We start from the raw sequence: 13,757 nt of genomic DNA on the forward strand, positions 1-13,757 counted from the left end.
AACCTCCTTCATTCTCTCTTTAAGCCCACCCTCCACTCACATTCAGAGGTTTGCTTTAGTTATGGCTCACGTAGCTTCTCCTTATTTCAGGCTGATTTTTAAGGAGTGACTTAAGCTGTTTGACAGAGTAATCCCTATGGGTCACATCTCAAAAATATTGTTCACACAAGACATAATACACTTTACTGATACAAACCTCACTAATTCAAAGCAATTTTTTCCCCTATATTGATATTCTTGCACTAAATAACATATCAATAAATTTTATGATAAACAGAGGAATCAAAATGAGCAGAAGATAATCTATAACCTGCTTTCTGCAAGACGCTATACAAAACAAAAACCTCCTGACAAACTGAAGCAAACTACTAGGAAAAAGGAATACACCTTCTTTGAATGTAATTCCATAACCACTCTAACAAAATATATCACTCTCTTGGTTGGATTCCAGATGGAAACTGTGGCAGAAATTATTTCATAATTTTTCATAATCATTTTATAAAATGAGTATTTCCTATATCTACCAAAAATGAAAGAGATGTTCTAATTTTTATGTCAAGATTGTCTTGTCGTACTCATTTTCTTCTGTTTCTTTGCACCAAGCCACTGCTCATTAAGATACCAGTTTAAAAACTAATAGATGGAAATAGAGGAAGAAAGAAAAAAAAAAAAAAAAAAAAAAAAAAAGGAAAACAGAGAAAGTATCGTTCCCCAATGTCTTGCTCCCTTAGTTTTAACTTTATTTTTTGTAAGTGCCACATCAGTGACTGCCATTTGCCATTCAATCTTTCCATAAATCGTGTTTGAACTTCAGTATCTGTGCCTGAATCAAGGTTATCCAAGTTATGCTGTTTCAGTGAAGCCACTGAAAATCACTCACAACAAAAGAGTAAAGAGCAATTTAGAAACAGTTTTTTCCCTTATTTGCAAAGCAAATAATTCCCAGAAAGACCAAAAAACTGAATAACTTCACCATCCCCTATGAAGATTATGATAATACAACTTTTCTCTTTTAACAGTGAACGCCATGGCTAAAAGAAAATGAAAAAGAACTGAGAAAAAGTAAGCGTCTCTTTCAGGTTTCTGTAGTCCTGCTCTCAATACACTTTCATTTTAATATATTAAGAATGCAAGAACTGCCTGAGGGTAGGTGATTCTTTTTTCTATTTCCAGATTCAATCATTTCAAGCATTACTTTTTGTTCTCTTTGGAACCAGTAGAAAATAATACTCATTTTATAGAAAAGAGAAAATTCTTCTCTCAAGATTTTTTTCTTCTGATCAGATATCTGTACAGGAAAGCCATTACAGTGGCCAGAATGTCTTGTCTGCAGGATTAACACTGACACACTGAGATAAGGAAATTAATTTGGGCTTTAGATATGTTTCTTTGTTATGGAAGAATGTCAACTGAAGATGAAAATCATTACAGAGAGAATTATCTCTCTTAGGGTCTTTATAAATTTTTTTATCTAAAGAACAGTCATGCTAAAGGTTAGCATACATCTCACAAAGTTGGATTTATGCACACAAACTGGTTTAGACTTGCTCAGAGTCAGAGCCAAAACATTTACCTTAGAAACTCAAAAATTAGGATCTTCTACGACTATATATTCTAAGAAATCAGCTCAGAGGTCAAATTCTGATCTAGAAATTAAAGTTCAATTATATTAATTCTACCCAAAGATTCGTATTAATTTCTTCCTTCCATTTCTTTTCTACAGGCTTCAATTCAAAGGTATTTCTTCCACCACCTGTGGATAAACACGTTTCAAATGATCTTCAGATAACAAGAACCAGAAGGAGAAAGTCCAGCATTTCCACTTGGGGCACAATAACTAAAATTCCATATAATAGAGGGTTAGTGGGAGTAGCCTGCCTCAAAGCAAGTATAAATAATTAACTCTTATTATCTCCTATTCTATTTCAAATCCACAGATTTTAATCAAATGCCCCCAGTTAACATGATTCAATTCTAGCAGGTAAATATCTTAATCATCCTTTCATTTGTGACCAAAATAAAAATACAGAAGTCTTAACATACTTGTAAGAGTTCTTGCCTTAAATTAGTAATCCCTTTAGCAGCTTTTCAAATCAGTAACAGACAAATAGGAGTATCTTCACAGTTGAATATGGGCTATGGGTTTTCTAAATAGAGCAAATTATTTACCTTAACTACAACAACAAAACTGAAGGACATTAAGATACCAAATCTGGGAGGGGGCTTATTAATTTTAACCAAAGCCCTCCTCTAGATTTTTTTAGAGTAATCATCTCCAAGTGTCATCTCCCATACTCCACAATTTTTTACATGAACCATCTCTATTTTCAAAAAGCCTTTTTAAAATTATAGATATATTTGTACATGTATTACAGTGTTGAAGGTACAGATTATGGAACATTTTTGTAGGAACTGGTATTTTAATATTGAAGCATATCTGGCTCTATTCTTAGTTTGAAGAACTGCTTAGTTACAATAAGCAGACTATAACTTCTAGCAGATAAATCTCCTTACTTCAGCTGAAGTTTATTTAAAATCTAATACAGAAATTTTGTTGGCTAGGAAAATACAATGTTTTTACATCTTTTTTAAATTATCATGTGCAAAATATCCAATAAAGATACATGCATTGCTATGCACCAGCAGAAACTTTTCAGACTATATGCTGGACATTTACCCAAATAATCTTTCTTCCTTTGTGATTTTAAGACAGGCATAAACTAATTTCATTCTCTGCCTTGATGCATCAGACAAAATAATTCTAGCTGATCTGTTCTCAGTTGTCTTCCATCAGTGATTATTTTGAGCAACCAAGAATTATGTACACTGTTCCAAAGGGCTTAATTCATCAGTTTACAGAGTTTAGAAAAGCATGCTTAATTCTAGCCTAAAGCATAGATTAAGGACATATCAAGTCCCAGCATAAAACACACATGAAAAATTTGGCAAAGAAAAAATACAAGATGGAACCTAGATTAATATTTGAATCTTAATATTTTAACATTATTACAGAAGAGATTTATCTAGGGGAGAAAAAAGCAAGCTAAAACACAATATTATTAGTGACAGACTGAAAACTACATACACTGTGATGTAGTGACAAAGAAACATATATGATTGTCAGAGTAGATCAACTACTACAATTTGCCAGTGTTCTGAGGCATTGTAATTGCAGAATATTAACACAGAAAAATTATTTTATTTCTTCATGTTCTTTATAACAACAAACCAAAAAACCCAACAAAATAAAACAGAAGAATAAAAAAGAACCACCCTATAATTAAAAAAAAAAAAAAAAAAAAAAAAAAATCAACAGTGCACCAAGAAGGGAAATGATCTGCTTAAGCAAGACCAGGAGGCCACTTATAAAAGCAGTATTTAGATGTAAAGAAAAGGAGTATTTAGAATATTGCTTTTTTTTGATGTGTCTCTATGCCTGGGGGAACGAGGTGGTAGTGTGCTAAATCCAAAGCTTTTATAAAGCAAAAAATTGACAAAAAATAGGCTCACAGCACTGAGACCTCTGTGTTCTTTGCAGTACATGCAACACCCAGTTTCACCACTGAGTTCAGCCTGCAGACTCATATTGCTGCCCATCTTTCCCTTCTACTCCAATTCCTGCTGTAGCTTGATAGCACAGATTCTTTCTGCTCCTTATCACCTTGGAAGAAGCTGGGCAGGAGATCCAGGTGAGAAATGACTCAAGTCATTCCAGTACCTTGTCCACAATTCTCTCAGCATCATGTGATGGACAACAGCTATGGTCACTGAGGCTTATCAATCTAAATTATATTGTTACAAGCCAGGACATGGTTTTACAGAAACAAGTAGTAGTATGTCTGAATTACACCGTCACTAAAAATCCAAGACGAATATGACAATCATCTGTAAATATGAGGATACATATTCTCTCTTCATTATACTAATACTGCCCCTACTTTTATTCATGAAACATTTTATATGTATCACCCCTGTTAGATTCTGCACATATTTTAATATAGCTCCCATTTCTATGCATTTATACACAGCTAACCATTGCTCAACTACTTACAATAGCAGCTGCAATGCAAGGTTACTACAGAGGTCTTTATAATTCCAAATTCAGTATTTCAATTATATTATAAGCTGCACACCCCTTGTAATAGAAAATCTTATAACTTCTTTTGCAGTGTATGTGCCCTGCTCCAAAATAAATCACACTTATTTTAGATTTTCCCACTGATAAGAGGAAGGACCTATTTTGTCTTTCAGTCTCTTAATGCAATACCCTTCAAGCCATTTATTTCCATGGAAATCTGTAAAAGTTACTGATTGTTGAGTCATCTCTTTTTAATTCAACTGCTCACAGGCCAAAGAAACAATAATAAATCTACTCACAAATATGGAAGATGAAGTGGTGTTAGATGGCGTCTAGTGAATTTACTATTTTTGTTGACTATTTCTATTTGCTCAAGACTTCAAAGAAAAAGCAGAACTTTCACTTTAACAGTGGGTAAAGAACAAATGCAGTTTAATCTTGAGGGCAAGTATTTATCAAAAGAAAATGCGGAATGAAATATTACAACAAGAATATAGATCAAACTAGTAAGGATTTAGAAAACCTACATATAACAAGTTCATTCATGTAAAAGTTTACCTATTCCACTGTTAGTTTTGAAGGTACTTCCATAGACCTGCTCTCGTTCTGCCGTTCATAGCTGTGCTATAAACTAAAGACAAAGCACCTGATGTGACTTGATGGCGTGTCCAGAATTAGAGCTGAAATTTGTGCTAACAAACAGTAAAGCAAGGGTTGTGCTGTTAATGCTGTACTTTTTATTGTGAAACCTGTAGACTTTTCTCTTATTTAACCAAAACCATTACTGGCTTTGAGAACCAAAAGAAGTCTTAAGAAAACAATACTTTTTAAATTTTATTTTCTAATTGTTATAAGGTTTTTGTGCAACTAAAATAATGATTTCTAGGCTCGAGCCAGCATTTTTCTTGACTATTCTCAAAAGCATGATATCAAATCTTGTCAAATTACAAATCTCTTATGACTTGTATCTCTCTTGCATTTAAAAAAAAAAAAATTAACACCCCCCCCACACCCCCTCCCCCCAACTTTGACACTGTACTAGGCAAAACAGTGCTAAATTTTACGGCACAATAGAAAAAACCCCAAACTTCTCATAATCCATTAACATAAGACATATCAGCAAGGGTATTAAAATGAACTGAAAACCAGTATTACAACTGTATATAATTATTGAGTGCAGACAGGGTTAATAACATCATGAGCTACAATACTGACAGGTTTTTTCCCCCCTCTTTTTTGCGCTCCAATATGGTAGAATCCATTACTGTTGAGATACAGAAGTACAGGAAGTCAAGATCAAACAAAAAAGTTATCAAATGAAAAACTGTCTGAGTCTCATTATCACTTAATAATGGTGCCAAAACCTCACGTCATCAGTGCAAATTAAGGAAAAACATAGAAAATGTGACTGGGATGGATTAAATGAGGTTTTTTTATCAGGCTACACAAAGTATAAGAAACTGGATAATTACCTAAAAAAGGACAGCAGAAATGCCATTATATAACTTCATAGCCTATTTATTATTGGGCTAGCACAAACAAGCACAAGTCCCACAAAAATGACAGCAGGGAAAAGTTCATTAAACCAAGAGTCAGATGTTCATTGCTAGAAGGAAGCATGCAAACACTGCTGCTGCTACCACACGAGCACTCAGTTGTTGTAAGGGGAAAGAGGACAGCTCAGATCTATTCCCAGATTCACCTTCTGAGAGATAACTCCCTACTTTTCTCAAAAGATCCTTCTGCTCCAATGAGGCATAAGTATTTTATGCCAAAGTAAAACATAAAAGCCATTATACAGCCAATAACCTATAACTATTATGTGTTGCTGGCCACAAAAAGTGAGCTGTTTGCTCATCCTATTCCTTACTTGGTGAAATTTTTAAAGATGCTCTAGAAAAAGTGGACACACAACGAAGAACACAATAGCCTTTAGTATATTTTCTGAAGTTTGTTTGTGAAGACTGGAATCCTGTTCCTCCACAAATTCAGTACAGATAAAATGTTTACGAAGAACCATTTAACTAATTAAAAATGTAAGCCCAGCTTGTTAGACTTTCTTAAAAGGTGCAGACTAATCTTAACAGCTTGATCAATCATTTAAGCTTTAAGGCATACAAGTTGAAATTACAGATACCATTATCATTTGGTTAATTTTCTTGAGATATTTTAAGTCAATGGCAAATATCTTCATCACAAATTGATGCTGAGACATAAGAATAGCTTAAAATAATGGGTGTGAAACACAGGCAGTTTATAATTTGGAAAATTGTTCCAAATTATTATAAATATAATATATATAAATATATACATATTATATAATATAAATAAAATTATTTATATCAAAAATGCTCTAAATTCAAGAGTACAAACAGTAACAACCTCAACTATTTACACTGAAAACAATCAGACAAAATCTTTTTGTCAAAATTTATATCCAGAAAACCACAGTTATCAGAGAAGTGTGACAAATCAGTCAGAAATTTTCCTTAGTTGTATCAAAACTAGAGGGGTTTTTTTTAATTAAAAAGAAAAAGAGCAATAAAAGACAATGCACATGACTGTAGTAGAAGGTTTTCATATGCTAGCTTTGCCATTCAAATCTGACCAGAAATCCATATTTAAATGATCTGGTTTGGGTAACTAATATTTGGCAACAAATACTAGTTTTGAGCAAGCAAAGCAAAATAACTATTTATTCTTTGAAAGGATCACAGAGAGCATTATTGAGATTTAAAATATCTTACCTGCATAATCATAAATGTCTTATGACAGGAGGTCATTAGGAATTACTTAGGGATACTTTGGCCTAAGAAACTCCATTTGCAAATACATTTTTCCTTTTGAATCCTGCCCACTAAAATACAGGTCTTTAACAACTTTCTTCTAAATAAAACTTCCTAACATCTACCAATTTCCTCTACCTGTTCTTATATCTTCCCCTTGTTATCTTTCATACTCTACAGTAGGAAAGTGCAACAGTAATGAACAGATAGACATTTAAACCTACTTACATTTCACTCACTGACAGGATTCAATCAAAAAGTTCACAAATATGTTGAGTTGGAAGGGACCCAAAGAGATCACTGCAATTACCAGCTCCTTGCAGGACTACATAGACCCTGATACAAAAAAAGCATTCCTAGTAGCCAGTGTAAGTAAGAACAATAGCAGGAATGATCATCTCTGTACGAAGCCAAATACAAAAGCTTTAACTTACACAACACAGCTTTTACAAGAAATATGTAGATATAAACTATCTTTACCACTTTGATGACTGAAGTGGAGGCCAAATCCTGAAAAATGTTTTAAAATCTGCTCCTGGGATAGACTTAAAATATCAACAACCTCAGTAATAAACTGACTATTTCTCATGGGACAGACTTTAAATATCAGCAACCTCAGAAAAAAGAAAACTTCATACATAACCTAGAAAACCAAAGTTTGGCTGAGTATAAATATTTACTTTTCTAAATTTAATTGCTAAGATAGACTCCCTAAACATGTTTCAACATGTATCAACCATCAGTAATTTCAGAACACAAATAACTCCAAACCCTTTTTTTAATGACTACTACATAGGTTGCAGAAGAGTAGGCCTTTACTGAATAGTGGCTTCCTTTCTACTTAATGTTTTCAAAACTGAGACAGCAGATATTTAATGAACAAAACTAAATTTTAAAGTGTTCACAAATTACACATGTGCTGTTTTGAAAGGTATTAAATTAGACGAAAATAATGTTTCACCACTGCATACTCCCTTTTTGTTGTAATACAGTTGCATTTTGCAGCCAGAGAAGAGGGTATTGTTACACAGTATGGTGTTAGGAGATATTTGAGTACCTAATTAGGAGACTTGATAAATATACAAAGTAAAAATACAAAAATAATATTCTAAAACCTTCAAACAAGATTTCTCCCTTGCATACTTAACAGAAATTCTGGGTTTCAATCTAGAAATAAATTTATTATCACAAAAAAAACAGTTTAGTTCCACATATTTATACTTTCCAATAGGTACAAAATGTACTTTTCCTTTGGAAATGTTTACAGAGGGGAAAAATAAATAGGTGGCCAGCACTGTGATTTACAACACTGAATAGCAAATAATTACAGCAGAGATTTGGAAAACCACCAATGTTTAAGAGTATTTCAGTTGTTGGCTAAACAACTGCAAGCATCTTTGCCAAAACCAGAATAAAGTGTCTAATCAGAAGTGACTCTTGCAAACAGAAAATAACTTATTCACTAATCTATTTTAAGAAGTTTAACCAATTATAGAAAACACTGTGACTACATCTATTCACTTGCACAACTCAGTGCTCAGTTCCAATCTCATTCAGAGTTTACAAGATCAATCCCATGCTTTAGCATGTAGAAAGCCTCTTCTTCCCCCAGTGGTTCACCGAAACTGGGTTCTAGAAATGAAAGAGTGCACTAGGCAAGAAATGCTGTGACATTAAACTACACATATTTTCAATATTTCTCCTAGGGAAATACATGGGATACAAGGTTGTTACTTAACAATTGAGACATGTCCAACTATATTTAAACATTAAGAGACTCAATGCTATGTTTTAGATTCCTTTTTGCATTTTGTTAAATTCTAGTTCTTCCCATGAAAAACTCACCATGAGTGAGTCATTGAGAACAGCACAAACATAAAGAAAAGCTAATTTATAAGTGGCTTAATATGAAATTTCATGAAAATACAGTAAAGGTATCATTGTATGGAAAAAATAAAAGAGTATGTCTGTAGCGTGTGTGTGTGTATAGATAGATATATATATATATATCTACACACACACACACATATATATGAAATACAACAGCTGTTCCAATTGCCTTAGAGTAAAGAATGTTTTAGGAATATCCTCTGAGGGAAAATTACTAGTCTATCAGCAATGCAGAAACTATGTCAGAGAATATATAGAAATGTACAAAATTCAAGAGAACATGTGAAAAACAAGGAACCTTTCAAATGTGACTGCTTAAGGATGTATAAAGATAGTCAAGGTAAAAAGGTAACTCTATTACATGTAAGATTAAATTACAGTGATATGAGACATGTCATTCTGATAAAATTTCAATATGCACATAAATATAAGTCATACTGAAAAGATATGAGTATCTAGAGCTTGAATGCATGTTTTAGATATACATTAAAAGGTAACTTGAACTCAAGATCTTTCCAGAAGATATAAAAGCTGCAGATGCTCTAAGTCTTCAAAACAGAAATCAACAGCTTCCTGAGACACCTCTAATTCAGTGTGTGCACATTAAAACTCTGGTCCCAAAGCTAAAAAAAAATTGCTTTAGAGCATGTACACACTGGCAGTTTTACACTATTTCAATACAGCACAAAGGTAGCACTAAAAGTAAAGGATTTTGCTTCAGTTTACAATTTATCTTGAAAAATGTTAAATTCTTTTGCCAAAAAAGTGTCAAATTAATTTATCATCAAATGCATAGCAAAACTGTTTTTCCACTTAAAGGAAAAAAAAAAAAACCAAACACCAAACAATATAATTTATACTAACCTTCAGGATCAAGGAGTTTCTCTATTCCCAGGTGCTGCCTGGCTATGTTGAATGCATGGTCTAATCGTTGCACAGGTGATGGCTGAGAAGCAACAGCATTCCAATCAAATAGGTCTGGTCTACAGCAAAAATAAAAAGGAAAAATAAGTTTCTTATTTTTTAATCTTAGATTTATTCATGTATTTCCTAAAGCTATACATCAGTATCAGCTTTTTTATTTTCATAATGTAAGTTCGTATTAATTGGCACTGGGACTAATGAAGCTCGGTTTCTAATGGGTTTGCATTCTGTTCTCATCCATGTCCACCACAATCACATTGTTCATATTTCTTATTCTCCACCAAGTCCCAACAACCTATAACCTCATATCCCCAAACCACCTGCTCTCCCCCACAGCACTGGGCTCCTGTCACTGCTCACAATGCCCACAGCATATTAGCTCTTTCTTTCCAGTCTCAAATAGCACTTGGTTGGGAAAGATCAGGTGCTGTGGCCATGCAATGGGGACTGGCATGTGGCAGGACAAACAGGACAGAACTGCTGATGACATTTGGGAGCCTTCCTCCTCTCCCCAGTCACCAGTTTTTAATTTCAATTACTATTTCTAAGAGTGCAATTGTTTCTGAGATTACCAGCTCACTGTTATATCAGATTGAAATTCATCAATAGGTTAAAAAATTCATAGAATCATAGAAACATTTGAGTTGGGAAACACCTGTAACAACATAGAGGTCAACTCTTACGCTAATTCTGCCAAATCACAATTTACATACTCTTACAGGAAAAGACAGAAAGACCAAAACTGAATTATAGCTCAGATGCACAACCTGGGACCTTGTATTAGCAGCTGCACCATTTGTGGTATAAATGATGTTAATACACCATGATCTTTGGCCTTTCATCTGAGAGTTATCCATTAGGAAATCAGAATTTGTTATCAGGCACTCTGGAGAAATAAAGTTTAATCAGATATTCTGTAATTACTGTGCATGTAATATGAAGAAAAACAGCTATGCTATTTGTGACTTCAATACAGTGCTCTAAATCAGAAGACATTTAAATGTGTAATTTCAACTACAGATAAATCAAGCACATTATTTACACAATTTAAATTTTGCAATTAGTTATGACAGATTTACTTACATTTTTTATTAATTTTAGAAGTTTATTTTAAATAGTCTCCTGAGTTATAATAAACAGAAAAAATGTTCACTATATCATATTGTAATAATGTCAAGAGAGTAAAGGAAAAATGCCATTTATCTAGCAGTTATTCCCCAGTTACGTACCTTTGCTGTTCAATTATTTTTCTGAGAGGGGAGATATTTACATAATAACAACTAAGTTATTCAAAGTTATTTTGCTTCTCTATGCATAGATGCTTAAATATTAAAAGTGGAGTTTTCTCCTTCCCATATGCAAAATAACTCCAAAATACTAATTAATATTAATTTAATATTAAATCTTGCTGGGGACAGGGTAGAGAAGGGAGAGGAAACAGGTAGTAATCTCCGGGTTTAGTCATGGATGGATGAAGTCTGTGATCCCATAGAGTGGTTTGTGTTCTAAAACACAAGCATGCAAAATACAGACTGTGTGTGCATAATGAGTAAAAAAAAAAATTATCTTGGGCCATCCTTCTTTAACTGAGGATGGAGTTACCATTGTTCATAGCAGCCTACATGATGCTGTGTTTTGGATTTATAGTAAAAAGAGTGTTCAGAGCAAACCAGGCATTACTGAAGTGTACTTACAACAAATCAAGACCCTCTCTTTTCCGCCTTCACTCTACCTTCCCCAAGCAAGTGAGGGATGGACATGCAAGAAACCAGAAGGGGACATAGCCAGGACAGATGACCCAAACCAGTAAAAGGGATACCCCATGCCATATAACTTGTTCAGCCATAAATACCTCAGTAAAGGGAGAGAATGGGGTGTGGGGTGTTTGTCTGTGTCATGGTTTAGCATAGTTTAGGTTTCAATCAGCCATGGAAGTGATTCTCTTGCAAAGAGGTGCTTACAGCTTCCTCCGTGACCTGACTGAACCCCAATCAACTGACTAGTCTGAATATTGGCAACTTTTTTAAGCCACTTAAGAAGATTGACACGCCTCTGTGATCCACATTTAAGAATGGACAAACCCTGGGAAAGCTCTCTTGCTTCCAGCTTTTGGACGGTAACTGGGGGGCCCACTCGGCCCAGTGGGGCCAGGCCAGCTGGGAGACAGCCATCCTGGACCTGTGAAGGCACGTGAAGAAAACGCCATAAAGACACCAAAGTCAGTAAAGAAGGAAGAGCTGAAACCCCGAGAGAGGAGAAAGAGGAGATGCTTCAAGCTTAGAAGTTGAAATTCTGTTGTAAAGCTATGGTGGTGATGGACTGCGATACATCAGAGTACCTGTTGTAATTTCATGAAAGCATGGGGGTGGAGCATTCAAACTGCAGGGGTGAGCAAAAGTATCTGTGCTGAAACAAGCAAATGTTGAAGTGGCTGTAATTTGATGAGAAGTTTGAACAAAGAAATGAAAGTGATTAGGACCCTTGCTCTCAGGGGAAGAGAAGACCTATTCCTAGAGATGAAGATGCTCCCAGAGATGAGTGAAGAGAACCTTTGCTTCTGAACAGCTCATCCTTAAAATGGTACCCCATTAGCTCAAGATTGGACCCTCAAAAGCAGTTGTGGGGAAAGCTGTAAGTCAAGGGAAGGGACTTTCACATGTGAGCAGAGAACCAACCCGGGCGCCTGTCTCGCTGTGACACTGAAGCCATGAGAGAACTGTTTCTTGTGGAGATGTCTCCATAGCATGAGCAAGAGAGACTCCTCTCCCTAAGTGAACTGAAAAAGATTATTATAGAGGTGGTAAACTGACCGAAAATCTCAAGGGCTGTCTTTTTATGTTGTCAGCAGGAGAAGGGAGAAAGGTGGGGGGGGAAGGAAAGCGTTCTGAAGGTTTAGTCGGACTTTTTTTCCTTTCTTTTGTCTGTTAATAAACTTCTTTATATTCTTTTAAGTTTTGTACCTGCTTTGATTTTATCCTAATTCTTATCTCACAGAAGGAAAATAAGTAAGTAATGGATATTTTTGAACCAAGCCAGTACAGTCCGCTTTAAGAGTAGCTGGGCATCAGTTACTGCCTTTGCAACACTTGTTTTTCTATTCTTTTTTCCTCCACTCATTAAAACAGTCTATTTTGACTCAAGAGCTTTCTTGCTTTTACTTCTCCTATTCTCTTCCCTGTCCTGGGGAAACAGGGCAAGAAGCAAGCAAGTGGCTGTGTGGGAGTGCCGCTACTGACTGGGTTCAAGCCACCACACCTGCACACCTTATTCTGCGACCACACAGATATTCTTCAAATCCTTATTCTCTCCAAATAAAACACTTGGATGCATAAGCTCATATGGCAAATTTAGCTAAGAGAACAGTGTAGTAACCACAAAGCTGTCTACTATGAATTTCTTAAAAAGCTTGGCAAGGATGTGTTACATAAATACTAAATAGACTAGAATGTAAAAAGATTATTTGGTAAGAAAAGCTTTCAGGACAAGGACAGGGAAGAATTAGATCCAAGGGACTACCGCCCCCTCAACTTTTTTCCTTTTTTTTATTTTTTAATTTGGCTTAAAGCCTAAGTACACCTGCAGTGCTCAGAGCAGCACATTATCTTCAAATAATCATGACTTGTTTGGTGATACAAGATTTTATATACAGGAGCATACTTCTAATCAGTCAGGACTGCACTGGGCAAGAATGTGAACATTTAAAATTGTTCATTGAGGAATATCACCTTACTCCTCTTGAGAAAACCTCTGTCATCATTAATAATATCTCAGATGGTCAATTTCGCCCAACTTTTCAGTTGTATAACCCAAGAGGGTATTTTCAAGTTAGCCTACCAAGATAGTCTAAAATTATTAACAAGACATCATCTGTAGAAGTAGGATTCTCAGTACGAGACACAAAGTTTTTGTTGCGTTTTTTTTTGTTGTTGTTTGGATGTTTGGTTTTTTTTTGTTTTTTTTTTTAAAACAAACACTCCAGGATTTACAAGAGTTTCAATGACAGAGTTTCAGACAACATCATGTCTTAACACTTGGGTTGAATTTGCATGCTATGTGTGCCTGTGTAGAGCACACACAGC

General features: G+C 34.8%; 1 protein-coding gene across 5 annotated transcripts in view; it reads right to left on the reverse strand.

The window, feature by feature from the left end:
• The window catches only part of DMD (dystrophin), a 999,626-nt gene that overhangs the window by 774,908 nt on the left and 210,961 nt on the right, over positions 1–13,757 (reverse strand). For all 5 annotated transcript variants that reach the window (XM_082277447.1, XM_082277448.1, XM_082277450.1 and 2 more), the window contains exon 7: positions 9,619–9,737. In XM_082277447.1, coding sequence (XP_082133573.1) covers positions 9,619–9,737 — 119 coding nt within the window. The remainder of the gene's footprint in view (positions 1–9,618; positions 9,738–13,757) is intronic.

This window comes from Coloeus monedula (assembly GCF_965178545.1).
Source record: "Coloeus monedula genome assembly, chromosome: 3".
NCBI classification, from domain to species: domain Eukaryota; kingdom Metazoa; phylum Chordata; class Aves; order Passeriformes; family Corvidae; genus Coloeus; species Coloeus monedula.